General features: G+C 44.8%; 1 protein-coding gene across 8 annotated transcripts in view; it reads left to right on the top strand.

The window, feature by feature from the left end:
* Window positions 1–3,547: 3,547 nt before the first annotated feature.
* Window positions 3,548–26,762, top strand: part of si:ch211-267e7.3 (ADAMTS-like protein 2) — an 80,999-nt gene continuing 57,784 nt past the window's right edge. For 2 of the 8 annotated variants that reach the window (XM_055641971.1, XM_055641972.1), the window contains exons 1-3: window positions 3,761–4,071; window positions 4,350–4,460; window positions 14,956–15,098. In XM_055641971.1, coding sequence (XP_055497946.1) covers window positions 4,362–4,460; window positions 14,956–15,098 — 242 coding nt within the window. In that variant the 5' untranslated portion in view covers window positions 3,761–4,071; window positions 4,350–4,361. Of the gene's footprint in view, window positions 3,572–3,758; window positions 4,072–4,311; window positions 4,461–14,955; window positions 15,099–26,762 lie in introns of those variants that run through there. The other 6 variants (XM_055641968.1, XM_055641973.1, XM_055641969.1 and 3 more) reach the window with 6 other exon arrangements.

Here is a 26,762-nt window from a genome sequence, read left to right as displayed (position 1 = left end):
TGGCTCATATCCCTCCACACATTTCCTATCCCTATGTCCTTTCAAGTGTCTTTTAAATATTCCAATTTTACTCACTTCTACCACTTCCTCTGGTAGCTCGTTCCATTTACCACCCTCTGTGTGAAATAATTGCCCCTCATGGCCCTTTTAACTCTTTCCCTCTGACCCTAGAATTATGCCCTCTAGTTTTAAACCCTTTACCTGAGCAAAGGTTTATGGTTATTCACCTCATCTATGCCCTTCATAATGTTATAAACCTCCATAAAATCTCCAGACCCTTTTTGTAACTCCACCCTTCCTAGTACATTTTCAGAAATATTTTTGAGCCCTTTTCCAGTTTAATGACATATTTCCTCTAGTGGGGGGATCACTGAAAACAAAGGGGGACCCGGTGTGGGGAAGCTACTGAGAACAAAAACGGGGCATTTGGGGACTAAATGGAATATTTTGTAACTTTGTCGGCTTCCTATATGTGGCGACTCTTTGCATACCTTGTGTATACCAAGCCTGCTAAATGCTGTCTTCATGCCTTGTCTACCTGTGTTGCCTCTTTCATAGTACCTGTACCCCTAGGCTTCCCTGTTCTACAACACTCTCCATGTCCTAACCATTTACTGTGTAAGTTCTAACCTGATTGGTCCCACCAAAGTTCAACAGCTCACATTTACCTGAGTGTGCCGTTCTTGGTTCTTGGTTCTTGGTTTCTTGGTCCTCCAAAATATTCCAAATGGAATTTAAACTGGAGGTGGTGGAGGGAGGACTTAATTTCATTCCTCAGTCCATTGACACAGTTGATCAAAATGTCATTGTAATCTTAGATAACTTTCTTCATTATCCACCATACCGTCAATCTGCAAACTTCCACAATTTCCATTTTGCTTTTGCCACTCCCTCACATCTTTCTGGAATGAAGAACAAGGATTGGCTGCAAACTGCAAGCAACTCCCAAGATCATGCTAATACTTACGAGATTTGTGTGGAAGAGTTTTCAATTTTTTCCAATAACCCCGAGTAAAATTCTTTGCCACACACCGTGATTCAACAAAGGTCTATGACTGTGACTCGGCACATGAAAGATAGAAAGATGGCATGCTGTTCGACATGAACATTGTGGGCTTAAAGGTGTGTCCCTATGATGTATTGTTCTAAGTTCTATGTTCTCTGATTTAAGAAGTTGATTCTTTTTGGGATCATGAGTGTTTGACGGCCCTGGGCCTGTCCTCACCGGAGTTTAGAAAGGATGAGGGAGGACCTCATTGAAATGTATTGAATCATGAAAGGCCTGGATAGAGTGGATGTTGAGAGGGTGTTTCCACTGGTGGGAGAGTCATCACCAGGGCAGGAAATCTATTTAGCTAGACGGTGGTGGATCTGTGGAATTCATTGGGTATTTTTAAAGCGGAGATTGACAGGTTCTTGATTAGTAAGGGTGTCAAAGGTTATGGGGAGAAGGCAGGAAAATGGGGTAAAGAGGTCAAAATAGATCAGCATGATTGGATGGCGGAGTAGACTCAATGGACCGAATGGCCTAATTCTGCTGCTGTGATTTATGAACGTGCATTTATTTAGACAAATTGACCAATTAATGTGGACTTTTTATGCTGCTCTTTGAGAAAGATACTTGCAAAAGAAAGTGATTTAAATCACAACCACAGGATGCCTCGGGAATTGAGCATCAGTCTGAAGAAGGGTTTCGGCCCGAAACATTACCTATTTCCTTCGCTCCATAGATGCTGCCTCACCCGCTGAGTTTCTCCAGCATTTTTGTCTACCTTTTAAAGCTTAGACACTGTTGCAATAAGGAAACACATCAAGGTGCCACTAACAACAATGGGATTCGTTTCTGAGAGATATAGACACAATGAACTGCGGTCGCTAGTTTACAAAAAAAGGCACAAAGTTCTGGAGTAACTCAGTGGGTCAGGTAGAATCTCTGGAGGAAATAGATACATTTCTGAAGAGACTGGAGAAGGGTTCCGATCTGAAACGCCACCTGTCCATATTCTCCAGAGATGCTGCCTGACCCACTGAGTTCCTTCATATTCTTTCATATTTCTTCCCGACTCTTCTTCAAGACGATAATGAGGTACAGATGTTACCTCCAGATTCAGGGACAGTTTCTTCCCAGCTGTTAGACTGGATAGACTTGGCTTGTACACGCTAGAATTTAGAAGATTGAGGGGGGATCTTATAGAAACGTACAAAATTCTTAAGGGGTTGGACAGGCTAGATGCAGGAAGATTATTCCCGATGTTGGGGAAGTCCAGAACTAGGGGTCACAGTTTAAGGATAAGAGGGAAGCCTCTTAGGACCGAGATGAGAAAATCATTTTTTACACAGAGAGTGGTGAATCTGTGGAATTCTCTGCCACAGAAGGTAGTTGAGGTCAGTTCATTGGCTATATTTAAGAAGGGGTTAGATGTGGCCCTTGTGGCTAAAGGGATCAGGGGGTATGGAGAGAAGGCAGGGATGGGACACTGAGTTGGATGATCAGCCATGATCATATTGAATGGCGGTGCAGGCTCGAAGGGCCGAATGGCCTACTCCTGCACCTATTTTCTATGTTTATATGTTATCAGGCAACTGAACCTTCCTATCAACAACTAGAGACACCTGACCTATTATCTACCTAATTGGAGACACTCGGACCATCTTTAATCAGACTTTATCTTGCATTAAACGGTATTCCGTTTATTATGTATTTGTAATGTGCGGATGGATCAATATCAATACACGTGAAATTAAACTAAGCTAAAACTATAAATACTAAAAGGTGCATTTTACGTCCACATGGGAGGGATAAAAAGGTTTTGCTTTGACACATCATCGTTCTGTAGACTTGTTGTCACTGAAATATGCTATTTGGCCAATTGAATCTGTATTAAAAAGACACCACCTCCAACAGGGCAGATCACTTCCAGTACTGGATTGAGTGCATCAACCCAGATTTCGTGCTCAGATCTCTGGTGTTTCTTGGCTGAGGGCTGAAGGGTGTAAGTTATAGAGGGAGAACTGTGCTCAGCAATGGCCTCTATGGTGAACAATGTTTAGTGTAGTTTAGTTTAACTTATTGTCATGTGTATCGAGGTACAGTGACAAGCTTTTGTTGCATGCTAACCCAGTCAGCAGAAAGACTATAAACGATTGCAATCGAGCCATCCACCGTGTACAGATACATGATAAAGGAAATAAGGTTTAGTGCAAGATCACATCCATTAAAGCCCGATTAAAGATAGTCTGAAAGTCTCCATTGAGGTAGATAGTAGCTCAGAACAGCTCACTAGATAGGATGGCTCAGTTTTCTGTTAACAGCTGGGAAGAAACTGTTCCTGAATCTGGAGGTAGGCAACAAACGCTGGAGTAAGTCAGTGGGTCAGGTAGCATCTCTGGAGAAAAAGGATGGGTCATATTTTGGGTTTGGACCCTTCTTCAGTATGCATTTTCACACTTCTATACCTCTTGCCTGAGGGGAGAGGGGAGAAGAGGGGGGTGACTGGGGTGAGACTCGTCCTTGATTGTGCTGGTAGCCTTGCCAAGGCAGCGTGAAGTGTAAATGGAGTCAGTGTAAACGGTGAGGTTTTTCTTAAAAGCAAGAACTTGCCGCTCTCTACCATGCAATTTCAGATAATGTTCCTGTGAGAACTGTTGGATTGTTTCTCAAACTATTTTTTCCGCGTTTTGTCTTAAGGAAGATGCATTCTAGATCCGCGTGTGTGTGTGTGGATGGGGGCAGGAGGACTGGGGGAGGGGCGCGCGATTTAAAGAGAGGTGCCATGTGGCTTTCATTTCTGCTGGCTTTGATTCACCAGGTTGTCTCCACACATGAGAAATAAAGACCCAGGGATTTGTCCATTCTCTTTAGCGCATGGCATTGAAGAGGAAACATTTCCTATTTTAACCTGCTGCGCAAACTTCAAAGGCAGGCAGGCAGCCTGGAAGTAGCTCCTGGTCGCAACCCCTTGTGACTTGCTGCGAGAGTGAGTGACTTGCAGTCACAGGCGTGTAACTTATTCAGGTCGACCGCTCTCTTCCTGACTGGCAGTCTGCCTCCTCTTTTGTGTCGCTTTGGGGGTAAGAGAGAGAGTTAGAGAGAGGGAGGGAGGGGGGAGGGAGAATAAACGTTCAATAAGAATGTGTAGTGATACAAAGCTAAGTCTGAGCACTGGGAGGGAGAGAATGGGTGTCTTTGCTTTACAGCTTGGGTTTTGCTCACTCACTGCTCAGCTAGCTTGTCAATCAGGGTAAATGGAGCGGTCTGCTCCCCTCGCTTGCACCCACAGGTTGTAAAGTCATTAATTGCTCTCCATCCAGGTTTCATCAAGCTCTCCCTTGATGTTTTCCTCCTGCAGTTCTGCCGGAGAATGGCTGCCAGGGTTAGGACTCTCAGCTACAGGTCTGCTGCGCTTTTCACCTATTCTGTGTTTTTGCTTCTGCGGCGGGTCGAAGCCCACGGCTATCAGGTAAGTTTTAGCACTCCTTGTCCTGCACACCCGTGGGCTTTGGTGCATTTTTCCTCTCACCCCCACCCCCTCTCTCTCTCTCGCTCTCCTCCCGTTGCAACTTTACTAACAGCATTATTTCACAGGGCAGTAGCACAGGCAGAAACTGTCCTCACGTGTGTGTGTGTGTGAATGAGTGTGTGTGTGAGTGAGCGAGCGAGGTGCTGAGAAAATATTTTTGTATCTTTGGTGTGTGACTCGATGGTTCTTCTTCTAAAGTCTCAAAATTATTTTAAGAAGAAATTCTCCAATTTAGTTTGTTCAGCGTTTAGCTTCATTTTTTAAAGCATGAGCTTAAAAGGCATTGATTGGTTTATATTTTCCAGATTTTAGAAAGAACGCTTTTTGTTGGCAAAAATAATTTAAAACGTTTTAGTGAGCTTATAAATGAAGTTATTCACTATAAACAGGTTATATGTACATTGTATGTGTGTTTAGGATTGCAGTCTGTCTACACGAACTGATTAACTCCACTCGCACTTCCCTGCAGTTTGTAAATGTAGATTTCTGAATTAACTCCCGCTGCTTTCCAAGGGCAGATCCTTCTCGCAACCAGCGGCAGCTTTCTTATTTTTAAGTAAGTATGCTCCTCCACCCATCCACCCCCCCCCCCCCCCCCCCCCCCCCCCCCTCATCTGCCTGTCAGTTTCTCTCAGACCTCGCTGTTCCATTAAAAGTTGTCTTGCACAAGTTGAGAATTGGAATTTGAGAGATGGAAAGAAAACCTTGAATTGACTTTAAACCGTTGGAATGAAGAAATGTTTTTGTTTTATTTAAGGAGAGGATAGGATCGGATGGAAAAGGTTGAGGTGAAAGATTTTTTAAGGTCGAAGCCTTGGTAGATTAAAATAAAGTGGAGTGGTGCGTGGTTGTTGCGAGTGGGAACCGGGCGGGCAGTGCAGGATTGAGAGGCCGGGCAGGGCACTGTGTGTGTAGCCTCTCTCTGCCTTGTCTAGACGAGCAGAGGCGTATTAACGTTGCAGCAAACGTCAGGCCTTTCATCTGGCCCGGCTCGGCTGAGTGTTAAAACTCTGGCACATCACGTGGGATTTGTTTTGTCTCACTCCTCTCTCTCTTAAACTGCAATCCCCGAGGGTAGGAGGGAGACGCTGTTAGACTGGGGAAAGGGAAAGAGAGAGAGAGAGAAAGTGGGAGGGGGGTGGTGAGGAGTGTGTGATTGATCCAACCGCGATTGCAACTGCACTTAAAGCGGCAAGACTTAAATTGTTGGCTGCCTTGCCTGCGCAAACCCGGGCATCATTAACTCCAGCGATTAGCTAAATATTTCTCCATGGCAAAAAAACAAGCGATTATTTGCTGTGGCTTAAAAATATATATATTAGTGCTATTTCCCCCCAACCGCTGCGCGGCGTCCGGAACACACCGTTTGCCCCCACATCAGTACTGAACGGCCGCATTCAGATCAGGAGCAGATGGGAGCAGCGGAGAGTGCCCCCCACGACACCCTCCCCCCCCCCCCCCCCCCCCCTCCCCCACCTTGCCCCCCTCCCCACCTTATACTTCTCTCTTATCCCCTCCCCCAACTTATCCCCTCCCACACCTCACCTCCCTCCGCCACCTTACCCCCTCCTGACCTTACCCCCTCCCCACCTTATCCCCCTCTCTTACTTCCCCATCTTTGCCCCTACCCCTTTGTGTCCCTCCTTGTGTCCATCCCACCCCCCCTCCTCCCAATTACTTCGGTAGACCCTTTACACAAATGGTAATTGCAGTAGTTTCCTCTTCTGCTGGTCTCTCTATATGTTGTCTGACTGGGTCCACAGGCACACACACCCCTTCTGTAAAGTGTCTTGAGGCAGCCAGTGTCAGCAGAGAGCACGATTCACACCGGCCTCAGCAGACACACTGAAATAATGTTTGTCCTTGCAGTTTGCGAGGCAGGAATTGATGGAAAATAATAAATAGACCTAAGTTTTCTGTTACCAAAGTTATTATTTCCATCTTAATCAAAAAAAAAAGTGTCAAATAAAGAGGATCTGCACCAAAATGGGCAGTGCTGCAAGGTGCATGGCAGCCCAAGAGGATATGTCTTGATAACAAAACAGGAAATGTTGGTAACATCCAGTGGGCCAGGCAGCATCTGTGGGAAAGGAAAGGGAAAACTGAGTTCATATTGCTGTCACAAGGGACTACTGATGCTGGGAGTAATATTAAAAAAAATGCTGGTGGATAAACTTGGTAGGTCAGGCAACACCTGTGGAGGTAGAGAGTGGCAGTTGACGTTTCACGGCGAGTCTCTGAATTTCAATCCAAAATATTGATCGCTGCTTTGCCTCCAGAGTTGCTGCCTGACCCGTTGAATTCCTCCAAACGCTTGTCCTCTAACTGCCAGAATTTAGCCTTGCCTATCTGTATGGGTAATGATTGTTAGATAAATGTTACTGAGTCCATAGCACTTTAGAATGGTAAGCATGCATTCTCAATATCTTCCTGAATCGGTGCCAGCAACAACAAACAAATTATTTAGTCTGCTTCTTGTGGGATCTTGGCATGCATGTTCGTGGTTGGCACACTGCTGATATAGACTGCTGTGTGCTTAACAGTTTGGAATATATTTAAGTTGTACTGAAGCGTGGTATAAATATTTAGAATGGAGATGGGGTGCAGACTGAAGAGTGTTGTTAACTGATGATGAAAGAATGGCCATATTGCTGTCTAGGATAGGATCACTAATTCAACATGTCAGGGATAAATGGAGCTCTTCAGCGATAGGTGTTTGTGTGTGGGCCGCAGAACTCTGATTTGTCTGTTTTTACAAAAGTCGCATGATAGCAAATGGGATTATTTTGCCATCTTCAACCCAATGGATAATGAAAACAATGTCTCTTGGGGCTCTCAGCACAATTGGCAGGGCGAGGGTATTGCCTGCAAATTGCTTGTATATATTTTGAAAGGCCTTTAAAGATACAGCGTGGAAACAGGCCCTTCAGCTCACCGAGTTCATGCTGACTAGCGATTACCTGTGCACTAGCGCTATGTTAACATTTTTACCAAAGCCAATTAACCTATGTTTTTGGAGTGGGGGGAAACCAGAGCACCCGGAGAAAACCCATGCGATTACAGGGAGAACATACAAACACTGTACAGATAGTAACCATGGTCATGATCAAACCCGGTTCTCTTGTGCTGTCAGGTAGCAACTCTACTGCTGTGCCATGAAAAACTCATCAGAACAGGCAGCATATGGGGAAAGAGAAATGTTTCGGGTCAAAGACTTTCCATCAGAACAGAGAAAGTGTAAAAGCAAAGATAGACACAAAGTGCTGGATTATCTCAGCGGATAGGGCAGCATTTTCTCCACAGAAAAAGGATGGGTGATATTTCGGGTCAGTTCCCGTCTTCAGACTGAAGAAGAGTCCCGACCCGAAATGTCACGCTTCCTTTTTCTCCAGAGATTGTGCCTGACCCATTGGGTTACTCTAGCGCACAAGTACCTTGAAATGTTAATTGAATTCGAATACATTTTATTAGCCAAGTATGTATACATACAAGGAATTTGCCTTGGTGCTTTGCTTGCAAGTAACAACACGATATACAGTAAACAATTAAGAATAAAACATTATAATTTAAACATGTGAAGAATGAAATAAAATACCAGAGCAATGGGAGGCTACAGACTTTTGGTTGGTGAGTAGAGCTACTGCTCGTGGAAAAAAGCTGTTTGGCTGTGGCGGCTTTGACAATCCAGAGTCACCTTGCAGAGGAAAGCGCTTCTAAGAGTTTGTGGCTAGAGTGAGAGGGGTCAGAGATGATCTTACCTGTTCGCTTCCTGGCCCTTGTAGAGTACAGTACGGCGATGGGGAGCAGGTTGCAGCCAACAACCTTCTGGGCTGATCGAATGATGTGCTGCAGTCTACAATCAATTCCACCGTCTTAAGAGCATTGATCTCCAGGTTATTTCGATGGCACCAGGACGCCAGCTGTGTCACTTCCTGTCTGTAGGCGGATTCCTCCCCATCCTGGATCAGTCCAATCAGGGTTGTGTCATCTACAAACTTGAGAAGCTTGACAGAGGAGTCTGTGGAGATGCAGTCGCTGGTGTAGAGAGAGTAAAGGAGGGGGGAGAGTACGCAGCCTTGTGGTGCTCCTATGCTGAGGGTCAGCGTGGCCGAGATGTGATTTCCCAGTCTCACATGCTGCTTCCTCTGACAGAGGGGTTCAGGGAGAGTTTGGAGTGTAGTAGCTCTGGCACAATGGTGTTGAATGCAGAGCTAAAATCCACAAACAAAATCCTTGCATAGGTCCCCTGGCAGTCTAGGTGCTGGAGGATGAAGTGCAGGCCTAGGTTGACTGCGTCGTCCACTGATCTATTGGCCCAGTATGCAAACTGCAGGGGGTCCAGCAGGGGGTTTATGATATATTTCAGGTGGGCCAGTGTTAGTCTTTCGAGTGTCTTCATGATTACAAAGGTCAGTTAATCTACAACTGTAGTCATTAAGACCAGTAATCCTTGGCTTTTTGAGTTCATGAACAATAGTGGAGACTTTGAAGCAGGCAGGGACATTGCAGGTTTGCAGGGACTAGTTGACAATGTCTGTGTAGAGCGGTGCCAGTTGCTCAGCACAGAGCTTGAGGGTAGAGGGGGAAACATTGTCCGGTCCTGGAGATTTCTGGCTTTTCTGTTTACGGAAAAGCTTCTCCACTTCCTCAATATTGGTGGATTTTCTACAGTGCTCTCTCTGAAAAATCCAAAAATCATCCAGGAGTAAAACCAAAATGGGGTGGCATGGTGGTGCAGTGGTAGAGTTGCTGCCTTGTAGCGCCAGAGATCTGGTTTAGATTCTGACTACAGGTGCTCTCTGTATGAACTTTGTGCGTGCTCTATTCTTTTTTCCCACATTCCAAAGATGTGCAAGTTTGTAGGTTAATTGGCTTCTGTAACTTCTCCATAGAGTGTAAGATGCGAGACTGAGATAACATAGAACGTGCACTGGTGAGCGTTGGTCGGCGTGGACTTGATGGGCTGAAGGGCCTGTTTCCATGCTGTATCTCTGAAACAAACCAAACAAGACCAAAGTCCCCAAAAATGCTGGAGAAACTCAGCGGTTTCCTTGCACTTTCTTCCTTGCTCAAACTGATAGAGAAGTGAGGACTTTGAGCCTATCCAAGGGCAAATGGACATCAAGTACGAACAGTGAAAGGAATGTAAGAGCAGTGCAAACCATGGAGCAGGCTCCAACTACTCCATCACAGTCTGTAGATCTTGCATAATAATAATAATAATAATCTTATTTATATAGCACATTTTTAGTCAACTTGCATTGACCCCAAAGTGCTTCACATAATTACATTACATTTACACACAGGCAAAGGTGGGTGAAGTGTCTTGCCCCAAGGACACAACGACAGTATGCACTCCAAGTGGGATTCGAACCAGCTACCTTCCGGTCGCCAGCCGAACACTTAGCCCATTGCGCCATCTGTCGTCCCATAAGATTCGAGAGCCACCCCTGATTCCATGGATCTCAAGTGGAAACAACCTAGAGGGGCGACCAAAGAAACACGACCAGTCTTAATGGATATAATTTACATTGCACAGTAGGGATTGTTTCAGGCCTTTGGCATTGTTTTGTTATGACGGAGTGTTATCCATAAAGTTGCACACAATCAACAACCACAAAGTAATGAGAAGTGTAGTGAAGGCATCAACTTAAATGTAGCCGGTTTTGAATGGGCAAGTCAGATGCATGCACATATCTCTGATCCAATATGCTTCATTTAATTGATGAGTGCCTTGCCTCTGCTCTCATGCTGACTGTGAGTTCCATTGCTTAATTCTTTGAATGAGTTCTATAATTTGGGTGTGAATATTTTCCCTTTGGACATCACAACATGGTTTAGAAACAGCTCCATACAAGACCGTACAAAATTGCAGTGAATTGTGGAACACTACACAGACCTTCACACAAACCAACCTCCCTTCCATTGACTCCATCTACAATTTATGTTGCCTCGGGAAGTCCACCAGCATAATCAAGGGTATTTCACCCCAGTCACTCCCTCTTCTCCCCTCGCCCATCAGGCAAGAGGTACAGGAGTGTGAAATCGCATACCTCCACATTCAGAGACAGTTTCTTCCGAGCTGTTATCAGGCAACTGAGCCATCCTACCAACATCTAGAGAGGTTCGGAGCTACTATCTACCACATTGAAGACCCTCGGACTGTCTTTAATCAGACTTTCATGGACTTTATCTTGCACTAAACGTTATTCCCTTTATCATGTCTCTGCACACTGAATGGCTTGATCATAATCAGGTGTGGTCTTTCTGCTGACTGGTTAGCATGCAGTAAATGCTTTTCACTGTACCTCGGTACATATAATAATAAACTAAACTAACTTCTTGCGTTTGAGGCAGCAGAGGTTATGTAATGCCCTCCAGGCGCTGTAGCCAGTACAATGTCCTGTTGTCAAGGGCGGTGAGGTCTACCCCTCCATCAGGGGGGCGGAGGACAGCGCAGTCGAAAATGACGTGCTGCGCTGTTTGCTGGTCTGCTCCTCTGATGAACGCAGCCCCCAGCGATACATGTTGGCGTTGAACCGGCCAACCCCTGTACAGAGCCGGTTCAGGGCGACCCACTCTTTGCGGGGTGGGTGCGAGCCAGGTGAGGCTGTGGTGTTTGGTGCAACAGTGAATTGAGGAGGTTGTGAAGTCTGTTCCCAGCTGGTTCTCCATGCTCCTAGTGTGTTAAAACCAGAGCCACTGAGGGTCGCTGCGTGACGGGAGAAGGGGCGACGAGATGACGGGTATTGAGGTCCCAGTTGCTGTGAGTCCTGGGCGAGGTGGTGCAAAGGATGTTTGGCATCCGATGGGGCCTTGCACTCCGGCCTGTGGGTGAACAGTTATGTTGTCATTCTCCCCTTACCTATTACATTTTTTAGATTTCTTTTGAAAGACCATAGTTGTATTGTAAGGCAATTGTCATAGCCCATCTTTCCTTCTCTTTGTATCTGTTTTCCCTCCCACCTTAACTGGTCATAGATGAACTCAGTTTAGTTTAGAGACAGAGGAGGGAAACAGGCCCTTCAGCCCACAGAGTCCATGCTGATTGTCAATTACCCGTTCACACTAGTTATACGTTATCCCACTCATCCACTCCCGACACACCTGGGGCAATTTACAGAGGCCAATTAATCTACAAACCTGCACGCCTTTGGGATGTGGGAGGAAACCGGAGCACCCAGTACCAGCTGTGTCACTGTGCCACCCTACTACTCTGCCACTTGCAGTGATCGCTGCTGGAAGCTGAGCTGTGAGTGGCTGTATAGTTGAACTCTGAGCTACAGCTGTCTCAAGCTCAAATAGATAATTGCTTCAGCTTGCCATGGTGGAACTTGAATCTGTCTCGACAACAGGTGGAACAGTGGCACAACGGAAGAGTTGCTGCCTTATAGCACCAGAGACCCAGATTCAATCCTGAGCATATCAACATATGGGTGCTGTCCATATGAAGTTTGCACCTTCTGCCTGTGACCACGAGGGTTTCCGCCAGGTGCTCTGGTTTCTTCCCAGATCTCGAAGATGTGTGGGTTTGTAGGTTAAATGGCTTCTGTAAATTGTCCCTAGTGTGTAGGATAATGCTAGTGTATGAGTACTCGAGGGTTGTTGCGGACTCAGTAGGCCAAAGGGCTTGTTTCCATGCTGTATCTCTAAACTAAACTAAACCACAATGCTGTAAGGTGGTATACATCATAATTTGTAAGAACATGTCAGTTTCTACCAAAGATCATAGAGCATATGGTCTTTGCTTTCTACAGATTTGTGCTCCAATCGTGGAACATTCAGTCATTTGGGAAAAGGGACTTTTCATCCTAAATTTAGTTATTTTAGAAACATTTTTTAATAAATAAAATTTTACTTAAAATAAACTGCCATCTCTCAATTGCAACACATCATATAGATGATTGAACAAAATGATTGAGATGTAACTTGCCACATATTCTTCCCCTTTCTTGTCTGATCAATTCACCACGGTTGCTGTACTTTGCCTGTTAATTATTTGCCATGCCCATCTTTGAAGCTCAAGTAGTGTGGATTGAAGCTAAATGATGTGCATGGTATTTGCACTACATTATATACCCTGAACTGCACAACGTCTTCCATTGACATCTCACAATTCTATTTTGAATACATCAATATTTGTTGCAACTATAATAACCTGTATTTTTGTGTTATCATGTATCTCTTGTAGCTTCTTAATTGCATGTATATTCTATGCTTGTACATTGTCAGGTTTAATTTTGGTCTTCAGTTTGGTCACTCTCTGCATGCCCTAACCCCCAGCGTGTTCAGAGCAATCTCATTTTAAAGTAAGGTAAAACCACTTTCATTAGTACTTGCAGAGCTTGCTTCTTGAAGGTGGAATTGACTTGTGATTCTTATCTATTTCTCACTAATCCCAGGGCTGCTAACGTTGGGTGAGAGTTGGACGTGAGAAATTGCGAAAGACCAAGCCCGTGGAAGGGGGGGAGGGTGTTGGAGGTGGGGGGGGGGGGAGAGGTGAGGGTGTACCCCCCCTCCCATTGCTATGGAGCTTTTGCATTTTTCAGCTTGAAATTGTGCAATCTGGTGCATACTGTAGTGAGTCTTTTAACTTACACTTGAATGCAATATTTATGCTTTAAATTGGATTAGCTATGAATGATGTTAGGCTAAATTACATTCCTAATTACATTCCAGAGCCAGGCTCTGATCAACAGGTGCAGCACATGAATGATCTTAGTAGATCATTCATGTGCAGAGAGTAATTCCAATTTGACCAAATCTCCCAGCAACCCTGAAACTTAACCCCATCTTGAAGTCCTAGTTGCTCCAATTTAGCTGGGATTAACACCCCCACTCCCCTTCCCCCCCCCTCCCTTCCTACCCCATCCTCTCCCTTATTTCCCCCACACTCCCTCCCCATTTCCCCAGGATCTCAAGGGTGCCGGTCCTTTCCCTCCTTGCGTGCCCGGAGGGGCAGCAGCCGTCGGCCTCAGAGCCAGCCTCAGCGCCCATGCCCTGGATCCTCGGCGCGGTCGCAGGCCACCACAAAGGCCCGGATCAGCAGCAGCAGCTGTCGGCCTTGGAGCAAGCCTCAGCGCCCATGCCCTGGATCCTCGGCGCGGTCTCAGGCCACCACAAGGGCCCACAGCAGCAGCAGCTGTCGGCCTTGGAGCAAGCCTCAGCACCTAGGCCCTGGATCGTCTGCGTGGCCTTACCCACCCTCAGAGCCGGCGGATGCTGCGCCAGCCTCAGCGCCAAGGCAGTGGGTCCCCGCGGTTGGCGTGGCTTGTTCCCGGTCCCGGAGCCGGCGGCGTCTGGCACCGGCAGATGCAGCTCCAGCCTCAACTGCAAGGCGATGATCCCCACAGGCCCGGAGCAACAGTAAAATTAAAACGGAAGTAATCTTACCCAAGTCGCCGTTTTGAAAAAAATTCTGGAAAGGCCCCAACTGCGCAGGCACGGCTGAGGACCCATTAGGTGCCATTTGTGACGCCAGTAAAGATGCGCATGGGAACACTCCCCCAACTGCGCTTGTGCGAGTGGGGTAGCTGTTTTAAGTTTTTTTTTAAAGCGTTAATAACTTTTAAAATATACCATCAATCTGAACAAAACGTTTCATTTACAGCACAGGATAGTGTGAGTAAGGTGGGGCAAAAATTGTAGCACTATCGTGTACTGATTTTGCACAAATAGAGGTACAAGAACAAACCTGCAAACAAAGAAGATTAGAGTTTTAGTAATATATAATAATAATAATAATAATAATAGATAACAAATATGGTTGCAGGAAAAACATAGAGGTATAAAGTCATAGAGAGATGTTATATGTAAACATTGGTCCATTGCATCTGCAGTAACCAAAAAAGCCGTTGTTTTCCCAGATCCAGCTACTAACCATGTGTGTACTCTGGGGAACATACAACGGCCAACTAACACGAACCTGCCCGTCTTTGGGATATAGGAGGAAATGGTAGCACCTGCACGAAACCCACACAATCACAGGGAGAACATGCAGACTCCATGCAGGATGCATCCGAGATCAGTTATTGAACCCAGGTCCCTGGTGCTGCATCTCTGCCAATATGCAATTGTGCCGCTACAACCTGGGAAAAGACTTTGCTTAAAATTTAATGTGGTGAAATTTGCAACTATCTCCTTTAAAGTGCAGTAAATGCAAGGAAGTTGATCACTTTACAGTTGAGATAGAGTGATAATCACGGATAGAGAGCAAAGGCACATCTATGGATTTGGTCACTCATCAGTCATGTTCTGAATGGTGGAAGGAGCTTGGGGCTCTGTCACCATGTTGCTGTACTCATACTTTTATTTATCTCTGCACTTTATATTTACTAACTTTGCTGCACCTTCCTTGGCTATTGGTTTCAAAAGCATTTGATCCACTTAATGGTCGATGAATGCCAATGGATTTTTCTTTTTTTCTTTTTGTCAGGACAGCAGTGAAGTCCCAGACAGGGACCAAAGCAGAGAAGAGGATGTGGCGAAGTGGTGGGGAGAATGGAGCTCTTGGTCGACCTGCAGTCGGAGCTGTGGCGGAGGAGTTATGTCGCAGGAGAGGCACTGTTTACAACAGCGGTACGTGTCATTGTTTTCTTCAGTTGGTCATTGGAGAGGGTGTCGAGTTTCTCAGGGAATTCTGCAAGAAAAGATTACTTGGTCTTGTCAGCCACCATGGCAGGTCCTTAATGAAGCCATATCCAGAAAGTTTGGAGATGTTGGCTCTCCAAAGCTGAAGTTGAAAGATCTTGGTCAAAAGGTATGACCTAGACTTGGCATAGTGGAAGAACTTATTGTTTCAGAAAGAATGAATAGTTTTGTCTCTCTACATTGGTGCAAGGACACCCTGGTACTGAGACAGGTCCACCGCTGATGTTCCAGCAACAGGTGGTCTGGCGTCCCCTTTAATCTGGACTAAACCTACCACGGAAGTGCCCCCCCAAAAAGTAGCAGCTAGGATGGGTGAAGCAGCTGATCCGGACCTCATCAGGAGTTTCATGCCGATCGGTGGGTTGAATTTGGTGGTGGTGACCGGGGCTCTGGATCTCTGGCCCGGCCGGAGTCTGCAGATCCGTTTCCATAGCCAGCTTCCGTGGCTGACTTTGCAGGTATAGCAGCCGCCCAAGAACTTGACCTCTGTAGGTCCGGCAAAAACGTATAATCCAGAAAAGCTCTGGAACCAAGGGTGTTGGAAAATAAGTGGTGGACCTGTATATCAAAAACAATAATGGGTACAATGGCTTGGATTGATCAATGAGCAAACACCATTTGCTTCTGTGAGAAGTCTAAGATAATTCAATTTAGGGCACTCAACTGGAAAAGTGGCTCGGATAAGTGCTTTACTATCATATTAATTTAATTCTGCAGTTGTGTAACTGTGTGTTTCTGTGTACCATCTCCACTCAAAGCTCTGCCGTGTTTTGAAAAGCATTTTTTAACCCCTAATGAGTGGTGCTTGTGCAGAACTGTGACTAACATCATGGATGCAAATTGATTATCTTGATTTATTACAGACAGCATCAAAAGATGCTCGGCGTTGGTACAAAGATTCAATGATTAAATGATTCAATGATACTTTATTGTAACATGTACCTAGGTACAATAAAATCCTTTGTTTTGTATACAACTTGGCAAAATCATGTAGCAGTCCTCACCTAGGCAGTACACAAATGCCACCACGTTTTGGCGCCAGCGAACTAACAATAGTTTGCCGAACATTCTTACCCACTGCAAGTGGCAGCAGCTTTCCTCACCCCCTCCCCTCTTTCCTGCCGGGTCTCCCCATCGTTCTCATCAACCCTCCTCACTCTCTGACCTGGAATGATAGCTGATGCAGCTCTGGTTGTGGTGTGAGAAGTCTGGTGTAGGTCAGTGCTTTGTTTGCCCTATTGGTGTTGTTTTCCAATAGTTCTTTCCTCAACATAATCCTGATGCTTGTAGGAGAGGCTTTGGGGATAACACTAGGTAACTGAAATTTCACTGCACCAATTGGTGTATGTGACAATGAATGTCCTTTGTCCTTTGTCCTTTAAAAATTACTGCATTTTGTCCCTCTACCTCGGTAAGGGGCAACATTCTGTCCCTATCCCTGGCCAGCACACTGTCACCTGTTCTCCCAAGATGTGTAAAACCCCTTTCCCAGTTGATGCTTAACAGGCGCAAAAGAAAGGAAACCAAACAAGAGATTTATAAAATCACACTTGATTTAACCGCAGGGTCTTGGCTAACTCAGCTATTTCCCATTTGAGGCCCGATATACAATTTGTAACCATTTCCAGTGGCTGTACAATCAAAATGAATTAACTCTACTGGTGTAGGAGAACCGTGGACCAAGAAGCAATAATGATAATTTTCTCAAACAGCAGATTCTTGAGCCCCTGACACAGATGGTTTTTTTAAATCTCGAGTAAGTAAATTGCAGAAATGAGACAATTTAACTAATTGTCTTGCTGGAAAGCCTGACATTACAGCCTTGCACTGTGCTGGATCATCTCTGATTACTGTAGTTGTTTTTCACATGCAGCCTCTGAAGCATGTGCAAGTAATCAGAGCAGACATAACAACCCATAGATGTGCCTCGTTCCCCTTCCCATTCATTCGCTGGGGTATTGTTGGTGACCCAGAACCTTTGTGGCTCTATGAACCTTCTATCTGGAGTGACCAAAGTACAGGTTTGGTCGCTGGTCAGTTAACATGCCTTGGCACAGAAATTCAATTGCATATCTATGTGTGTTAAATACTTGGACGTCTGAATTGCTGTGTAAAATCAATGGTGTTTGATTGATTATTGAGCATGGTACATCTTGAAAGAACAGTTTGTGTCTCATGCAGGATTAATATCAGCTGAACAACCGAGTTACTCCAGCATTTTGTGTCTTTTTCTGTAAACAAACATCTTTAGTTCCTTGCATCTTCAAATGAACATTTGTCACTTGATCTTTTAGTATATATATGTGCAGCTAATGTACGCTGACATCCATGCACCCACCCATGTTCTAAACCTACTGAAATGTCCTTTACTGTTTACGCTGTGGACTATTTACAACAGGAACATCAATTGCTTGCAGGATTATTGAAGATCCAGATGGAAGGGGGTTTGCTAAGGACATTTATTTAATTTAGAGATACAATGAGGAAACGGGCCCTTTGGTGCCATCATTCCACACCAACCAGCGACCCCCACACACTAGCACTATCCTATGCATTAGGGACAATTTACAATCTTTACCAAAGCCAATTAACCTGCAAACCTTTACATCTTAGGAGTGTGGGAGGAAACTGGAGCACCCGGGGAAAATCCATGCGATCAGGGGAGAACATACTATCTTCACACAGACAGCACTGGTAGTCAGGATCGAACTGGGTGTCTGGTGCTGTAAGGCAGCAACTCTATTGCTGAGCCATTGTAGCACCTAGGTATAGTTATGGTGAACTTTGGAAGCTGCATCGACCGTGGATGTTATGAAGGCTGACCAGTGACCAAACTTACATTTTGGTCAATCAAGCTAGAAGGTTCACTGTGTTGCAAATGTACTTGTGGTTGTTAAGGCTTTGGAGCGACCTTGGATAAGGAGTGAGAACTGAAGGCATGGGTTCTTTTGTACAGGAGGGTGAAGAAGGAAGGGGACAAGACCACTGATTCGGACAGCCTGTCCCTCAAGGTTTGGTTTGGGATGATCGCTCCTACCTATGAAGGTAATGGCGACAAAGAGCTACCATTCTCTGCAGGTGGAGTTCCAGTCATGCACTCATGCATGGTTTGCGCTGCAACTGAGGGCAGTTTCTCCAGGTGACGGCAATTTAGTTGGCAAGACAGATTTTTCAGTTCTTTTGTAAATGGCTGATAAATGAAACCTAGCTATTCTGCACTGCAAACACCAAATTACATTGTTTGCAGCAACTAGAATGCTTTTTGATACATCTTGCATTAACTTTTCATGGTAAGATTTTATAACCAAATGAACATTTCCATTCCATTCAGGATAATAAATTATGTAAAGTAAAATGCTGTACATCAAGCTATTTCAAAGTTCTTTTTAGCTAAAGGCAGATCATTGAACTGTTAACAATTCTATGTCCTTGGGCTAGAACAGTGCAGGAACAGGCCCTTCGACCCACAATGTCCATGCTGAACATGATGCCAAGTTAAACTAATCTCGCCAATCTGTCACATGATCCATATCCCTCCATTACTTGCATATCCATGTATGGCTAATGTCATTAGCCTTGTGTACGTTGCTCTCTCAAACAACCATTTCCTCGTGGCGTGCTTGCTTTCAATGCTGCTAGGCTGTGATCCCTGTGGCGAGACGGATTGTTTACACCATATCTCATATGCAGAAGATGGATTGTCTAGAATTAGAATTGTTTAAATTGGATCTTCCTTTATTTATGCGGCTAATTCACTACTTAAATTGGACTGTTTACACAGTGGAAACAGAGACAAGACAAACATTACAGGAGAATGCCTATACCTAGAAAATAGATTCTGAAATGCTGTTACCTGGAAATTGAATTGCATTAGTCATTTTTTTCAGTATTATGCAATTGGAATTGGAAATCTATTTTCGTTTGGCATGAAATATAGTAACAGTGATGTCTGGGCCATTTTGCATCTCGCGGAAAATTTGATTGGGCACTTCCTGTTCTCAGTCACCTTTGTAACCATTTTCATGTCGGAGTGACTTTGTTCCCTATGTAATGCTCCCTTTGGACTGCATTGAGCGAGACGTGTCTGTTTTTCAGTGCTCCCTGGCCAATATTGTCTTAAGTGGCAAGCTGATAGATCTTCAAGTTAAATAAATTACATGTCAACATTCTTGATCTTGCCCATAAATGCGCCCTATTCAATCAACTCCCAGATCGGTGACAATGCCCTCCACCCTGAAATTTGTCCTAACCTGCCCCCCCATAGGCTGCAAGGTCATTCCAACCTCTTTTACCTTTCCAGATGGGTCTAAATGATACACCACAGTTTGTGGGGCATTACATCATTGGAGAGGTTGCTGATAATGGCTCAAGGATACAGACTGTTTTCGAGTAGGGCCTCACTATTTTCTCTTAAATAATCATTCCAAGTGGCTTGAGGTGTGCCCAGCAAGGTGCTGAGCTGCCACAGGCAGAGCAGTTGGCAAATACAGGACAGTTTTGTCACTCATGGCCTCGTGAAAGAGTTAGTTTTGCCCAGTTCTCACTTCTCAGACTTTCATGCATGCTAAAGAACAACACCTCGTATTCTGCTTGGATAGCTTTCAACCCAATGGTCTGAACATTTAATTTCCCCAATTCAAGTTATATCTCTCCCTTTCTCTTGCTCGTTTTAACAGCAGCTGGTAAACAACAATTGGATAGAAACTACTTTATAAGGAAGGGTGGAGGAAAAGCAGTGGAGCTGGAGGGTGCAGTTTCTAGTGCAGGAGCTGGAAAAGGGGTTCAGAGTGGTCAATTTAGTGGGAATATTCAAGCCTTCTGGACAGGTGGAATATTGAGGTCGAAATTTAGTCATTGCTGATGAGCTTAAGGGCAGGAATTGAAGCAAATACACAGTGCAGGATGATCTGCAGGAAGTTGGAAAAGGTACAGTGCAGTGGCACAGCTGGTAGAGATGGTGTCAGAGACTGGTGTTATATTTTACATGCTAATCACATTTTAAAATTTACAAAATCCCAATTTGAGAAAAAATTCTTCCCTCTGCACTGACACTTACAGTTATGACGTCACAATGGGATTGTTACGCTGCTCGCTACAATGTTGTCATCCCAGGACACTGAGTCCTGCCAGCCCTAGCAAGTGCAATTGCATTATTTTTAAAGTTTAAAATGAGGGAGGGTGAATAAGGCAAAATGAGCAGACCCTGCGCAGTTGGGGGCTATGGGCGAGTGGTAGAATATTGCGTTGGGGGAATGGGTGAGTGGTGGAATATTGCCTTGGGGAACGGGTTGCGTTGGGGGACCAAGCCTCCCGTGGGGGCTATGGGTGAGTGGTGGAATATTGGTTTGGGGGAATGGGTTGCATTGGGGGACCAGGCCTCCCATGTGACAGGGACCCAATGGGTCCCATTTGGTCCATTAATGTTATAAAACTATTGTGTCAATTGGGTAAAAGGGTCTGGAGAGTTTCAGACTCGCAATAGCAACGGTTTTATTTGGCCCCTGCAGGATTTTCCAAAATTAAATAATAGTTTATTTTTGAAACTGCAATCTAAAATTTCTAAAGGCTGTATGTTACATTGATTAATAGACATGGTAGGCACGAGTCAAGAGTGTTTCATTGGCATATGTACCAGATTGGAACAATGACTCAATGGAAGCAATTTTTTGTCAATTTCAATGGCCACCCATGGTGAATCTGAAAGACTGTCTTCCTGAAAGACAATGGTGTCTGATTACGGCAGGGTGGTTACATTGAAACATTTTCTTTTCCCTGGACTGTTTTATTTTCCAAGACAGCTTTCTTTTCTGCTTGTCAATTTTCAAAGTGCCTTTTTGTGCGGTTCTCTATTTCCTACCAGAAGTCGTATCTAATTTGTGTTATAAAAATGCATATAGCAGAACTATTTGTATAGTGTACAGTGAAAGAGGCTACCTAATATTTCAATGGGATCTTGATCAACAGCGCCAATGGGCCAAGCGATGGCAGATGGAGTTTAATTTGGTAAATGTATCCAAAATACATGGCAGTCTACATGATGAGCACCAAGAAACGAGCCTTGGATGGAGGTGGGGGAGTAGACCTATGCTATTGACCAGATGTGGTCTGTGGGACATATTCATGTAATATAATCTTTAGAATATTTGGTTTGCAATAACAAATGTAATCCTATAGCTATTAAATAAATACCTGAACGTGTATACCTGATTTTGATGTACACTGATTATTGGGGCTGAACATGAGGGGGGAAAAATGTACAGCTTCCTGACCTGGCGAAAGTGAAATATTGGTTCTCTGGCTGGCATGGACACCTTTTTATAATACTTTGCATTTATGTTTTTCTAAATGACTTGGATAAAATAAAACATTGATGGGCCTCAGAAGTGATTTGGATAATCAATCCCATTTTTCTTGGATGTGCAGCACTGCATTAAAGAGAAGTAGAAATCTCCTGGTCGATGATAGACACAAAAAGCTGGAGTAACTCAGCGTGTCAGACAGCATCTCTGGTGTGTATGTCTGTAGGAAATTGTCTTTGTTTGCATGGCTGTGGAAACGGAATTTCGTTTGAGCCTCACTGAGGCTCAAATGACAATAAATATTGTATTGTATTGAATTGTATTGGAGAAAAGGAATAGGTGCTGCTTTTTGCCAGTTTTCTCGAGACATGCTGTCTGACCCACTGAGTTAGTCCAGCTTTTTGTATCTATCTTCGGTTTAAACCAGCATCTGCAGTTCCTTCCTACAAAATCTTCTGGTCGAGTTGGTTGCCTCTCACAGACCTTGTGTGATTTGTCCTCGGACAGAATTTTCAGAACTCCTTCACCTCCTTTACTTGATGCCCTCAGGCTGAAACAACATGTGGACTTGTCTGTTATGTAGCCTTGTAAAGGTTGAAGTGGCGGACTGCATGCATGAGGTGCATTAGACTACCCTTGAGAAGCAAGACCTGCTCATGAATTGGAAGCACCATTACATCCAGAATTCTCAACTCGTGTGCAGTGACTTACTGCTCGTGGTCAATCCCAGTGATCAGTTGTAGAACCCATGGCTCGTGTGTATGAGGTCGTGGATACAATCCCCAGCATATAAAGGTTTTCAGCATGATTGCTGCTAGTTAAAGTGAGAAGGAAAAACATTTATCGCCGATGTGTGGGGCAGGATTTATTTTTTTTAAGTGGTGGGTGCCTGGAATGCTCTGCCGGGGGTGGTGGTAGAGGCAGATACAATAGTGGCATTGAAGAGGCTTTTAGAGAATGCACTTGGATATGGAGGGATACAGATTACGTGAAAGCGATGGAAATTAGTTGAACTTTGCATCATGTTCGGCACAGATGTGGGTTGAAGAGCCTGTTTCTGTGCTGAAATATTCTTTATTTAGGTGTTTGCCTGATGATTTTACTCTCTTGCATTTTGTGTTGTTAGTCAATCTTTAAGCTACTAATCCACTGGTGGTTAGACATTGGTGAAGGGATATATCCTCCCTTTGACGATTATCTGCACTTCCTCTGGAGCACCTTTATAACGTTGAAATGAGTGCATGAGGATTCCGGTGGAGGTGGTGTTGGGGCTCCCTGCATGAGATTCCAGCATCTGCTCTACTGCCTGTGGAGTGTGATTTTATTTAAAATTGTTTTCTGCTGCATCCTCCCTAACCAGGAGGGCTCAGCTTTCGGAGACACAAAGAACTGCAGTTGCCGATGTACAAAAAAAGTGCTGGAGAATCTCAGTGGGTCAGGCATCATCTCGGGAGAACACGGATAGCTGATGGTCTGGGTCGGGAACCCATCTTCTAACTGATTGTGTTGATATGGGGGGGGGGGGGGGGGGGCTGGGGGAGGGGGGTGGGTAATGAAAGCCGGATGAGAGGGGGGGGGGGGGGGGGGCGACGACATGAAAGGTGAGGGCAAGGGCACAGCTCATTACGAAGCTCATCCCTGTTCATTAAGACGTTATCAAAAGGCTGCAATCAGTGATGGAACAGCAGGTGGTTCGTGATTTAAAACTGAGAATGTATGCATGTTAAAGATATCAGCATGGAATCCCTTTCAAGATATCTCATCACTCATCAGCAATCTCAGCTCAATGTGCTGCTCCATTACTGTGAGTCTTTAACCAGCATTGTAGTTGATACCCAAAAGCTCCAATTTATGCAGGTGTGGAAACTCTGGGGTATGACTTGCAAAGTTATTAGGTGTATAACAGATACCAGGAAAACAACAGCTATAGGGAGGAGGCAGGAAAATGGGGTTGAGGGAAAGATAGATCACCCATGATTAAATGACAGAGTAGACTCGATGGGCTGAATCATTAAATTCTGCTCATATACCGTTTGAACTTCCAGGTAATGATTTATAGGCATGTGATAAATTAATGCCCCTGAAAGACTAGATATGGACCAGTTAGAACTCTGTGTTTCCAGACAGACTTTCCTGATGGTTTTGCCTGGTGCCATCCCACAAATTAACAGTCTGCAAATTAACCAGATTATTGCATTTTGTTTCACAATGTTGCGATTTAAACTTCTACTCACAGGGCTATTTGGTCAAAAGCCCATAAACAACAAGCTGCCATTTAGGAGTTACAGAGGGCTTACTGCAATTTTAGGGTCTGCAGTGACCAGCACTGATTATGAATTCATTGTTAATGGTAAGAGAGTAAAGAGAAAATAACTTCTCAGAAAAGAGATTTGCAGTCGCCCTATTTTTCAGCGTAAATGGAGCTCAACAATAATACCAAGAATTCCACACTATGTACAAGTCGGGTTGGTAAATTAAAACCAGAGCTGGCCCAGGCTGTAATCTCTTTCTGTTGCTCTTCAAAGCACAAAAAGCTATTCAAGCAGCAACTTTTGAGCATCGGGTTACAAACAAGGGTTGCTGGCTGGTTTGGGACTTGTTCTGGTGGGCGATAAGAGAGTCAGCGGGTCAGTAGAGAGTGAAACATGTCGAGACGCTAATTACCATGATGATCAATCGCACTGTGAAAAGCCTTTCAAGTTTCGCACACCAGGCACAGGGGCAGACGGTCGATCATTGTGAAGATGGAGCAGTTCAGCAAAGTGTACGCTCTGAATGGCAAATACATCCCACTTGGAAACCTTTTCAGTCTTTTTTTCAACTTTGAAACAGTGGGAAATGAATCCATGGTCACTCTATAACAGAGCCACCCCACAAATTCTTCATTAATGATTTCAGTACCAGTGGCTTTGTTTCGGATTGGCTAAAGTTTAGGTTAGTGATACATTACGGAAAAAGGTCCTTCAGCCCACCAAGTCTGCGCCGACCAGCAATCCCTGTACACCAGCACTATCCTACGCTCTAGGGCCAATTTACTACCTTTACCGAAGCCAATTAACCCACAAACCTTTAAGTCTTTGGAGCGCGGGAGGAAATCAATGACTTGTACAACTGTAACATCTCTATTTCTCGACTCATTACACTGACTGAAGGCCAACATATCGAAAGCCTTGTTGACCAAAGAACTGCAGATGCTGGCTAACATACAAAAGGACAATGCGCTGGGGTAACTCAGCAGGTCAGACAGTATCTCTGGAGAACATGGATAGGTGATGTTTTAGGTCGAGACCCTTCTTCAGTCTGGAGAAGATTTACTGCCTGACTTGCTGATGGGCCTGTCCCTCTTAGGCAACTTTTTAGGTGACTGCAGAAGACTATGCAGTCGCCACATGTTCGCGGATGGTTGCTGGGGAGTCGCCTTCGTGGTCGTGAGGAGTTCCCGCATTTTGGGAACTAGTCGCAGCCTCATTATGGTTGGCACGAATTTTTCAACATGTTGAAAAATTAGCAGTGACTAGAATGAAGCCGCCATGGAGAGTAGCGAGAATTCTCATGCCGTAGGTGGGTCGCTAGGAAGTCCTAGTGGGTTGCCAGGAAGTCAAAAGTTCTCGTAGGTTGTAGCCGGTGCTGTATCTCTGTCTTCTTAAAAATTGTCTCCACTCCTTCTCTCCCCCTCTTCCACCCCCTCCTCTTTTATAGGACTTACCCGTACGCTGTGCTTTAGCCGTCTTAATTACAGCGCCAACCTTTCTGTTCATCGCGGTGTGTGTCTATATCACCTTGTCTTTGCACCGTGTGAATTTCACTCAGACAGCACTCCCCTTGCTTGCCCTGTCCGCTGCCTGCATAACAAGCTGGTGAAGTCGCCAGCAGTCGCCTAAAAAATCGCCTAAGTTGGACATGCCCTTTAGTTACTCCATCACTTTATATTCAAACTTGCCTATCCTTTAAAGTAGTATTTTAGAGTAGCAAAGACACTGGCCCTAGTTGTAAAGACCTGTACAGAATTTCTTCCCAGGGTGGTGTGGCAACAGAAGCTAACGAGATGACGGTCTGAAGAAGGGTCTCGACATGAAACGTCACCTATTTCCTTTTCTCTAGAGATGCTGTCTGACCCGCTGAATTACTCCAGTTTTTTGTGTCTATCTTAGATGATTTTACCGTTTAGAAAGAAGGCACAAAATAGAGATCAAAAGCAGAACTTTGTTAGAGGTTAAAAGAAAATATCCCTCAGTTTACCAGGTCAAAGGTTAATCTCTAATTGTTCAGTCTGTTTCCTGGAAGACAACACACCTCGTGGTGTATAAAGGGTTTATAGAAATGCAAATATTGAATCAAATAGGTTTGGACATACAAACGATTTTCAGCGCACCATATAAAGTAGGAATAATTCTGAACTTCACAGGAAGGAAGCTTTGTGTGCATTGTAGCCTTTGGGATCATTAGTGCAGCCTCAAAGTGAAAAGCTCCTGACGCAATGCGACTTGCTCACAGCGTGTGGCCCACTTTGAACTCTCGATAATAAAAATCCCCCCTCTGATGATTTTCATATGTAAAAGGAAGGGTGAAGGTTCATTTCCTCCCTTGCCATAGTGGTGTGACTGCCGACCTCCCAGGCTGTTGCCATTCAGTCTGTTCATAAGCGGAGAGGCTCCCTTCCCTCCCAGTCACCGAGCCTTGTGTATCTCGTCTGCCAGCGGACATGCACGCAGCCTCCGCTGACTGTCACCTCACGAAGCAGCAAGTAATTCCTAAATAGACTTGGTTTATACTCTCTAGAATTTAGTAGGTTGAGAGGGGATCTTATAGAAACGTACAAAATTCTTAAGGGGTTGGACAGGCTAGATGCAGGAAGATTGTTCCCGATGTTGGGGAAGTCCAGGACAAGGGGTCACAGCTTAAGGATAAGGGGGAAATCCTTTAAAACCGAGATGAGAAAAACGTTTTTCACACAGAGTGGTGAATCTCTGGAACTCTCTGCCACAGAGGGTAGTTGAGGCCAGTTCATTGGCTATATTTAAGAGGGAGTTAGATGTGGCCCTTGTGGCTAAAGGGATCAGAGGGTAGGGAGAGAAGGCAGGTACTGGATACTGAGTTGGATGATCAGCCATGATCATATTGAATGGCGGTGCAGGCTCGAAGGGCCGAATGGCCTACTCCTGCACCTAATTTCTATGTTTCTATGTTTCTAAATGGCTCTCTTCACTCAGCAAAATACCCCACGGTGCCTCACAGAAGTGCTATCTAACAAAGTGTAAAGATGGGCCACAAGAAAGGGGGTTGCAGAAAAGGT

This window comes from Leucoraja erinacea, chromosome 10, assembly GCF_028641065.1.
Source record: "Leucoraja erinacea ecotype New England chromosome 10, Leri_hhj_1, whole genome shotgun sequence".
Classification (NCBI taxonomy): Eukaryota; Metazoa; Chordata; class Chondrichthyes; order Rajiformes; family Rajidae; genus Leucoraja; species Leucoraja erinaceus.
This window is presented reverse-complemented; position numbering and strand designations above follow the sequence as displayed.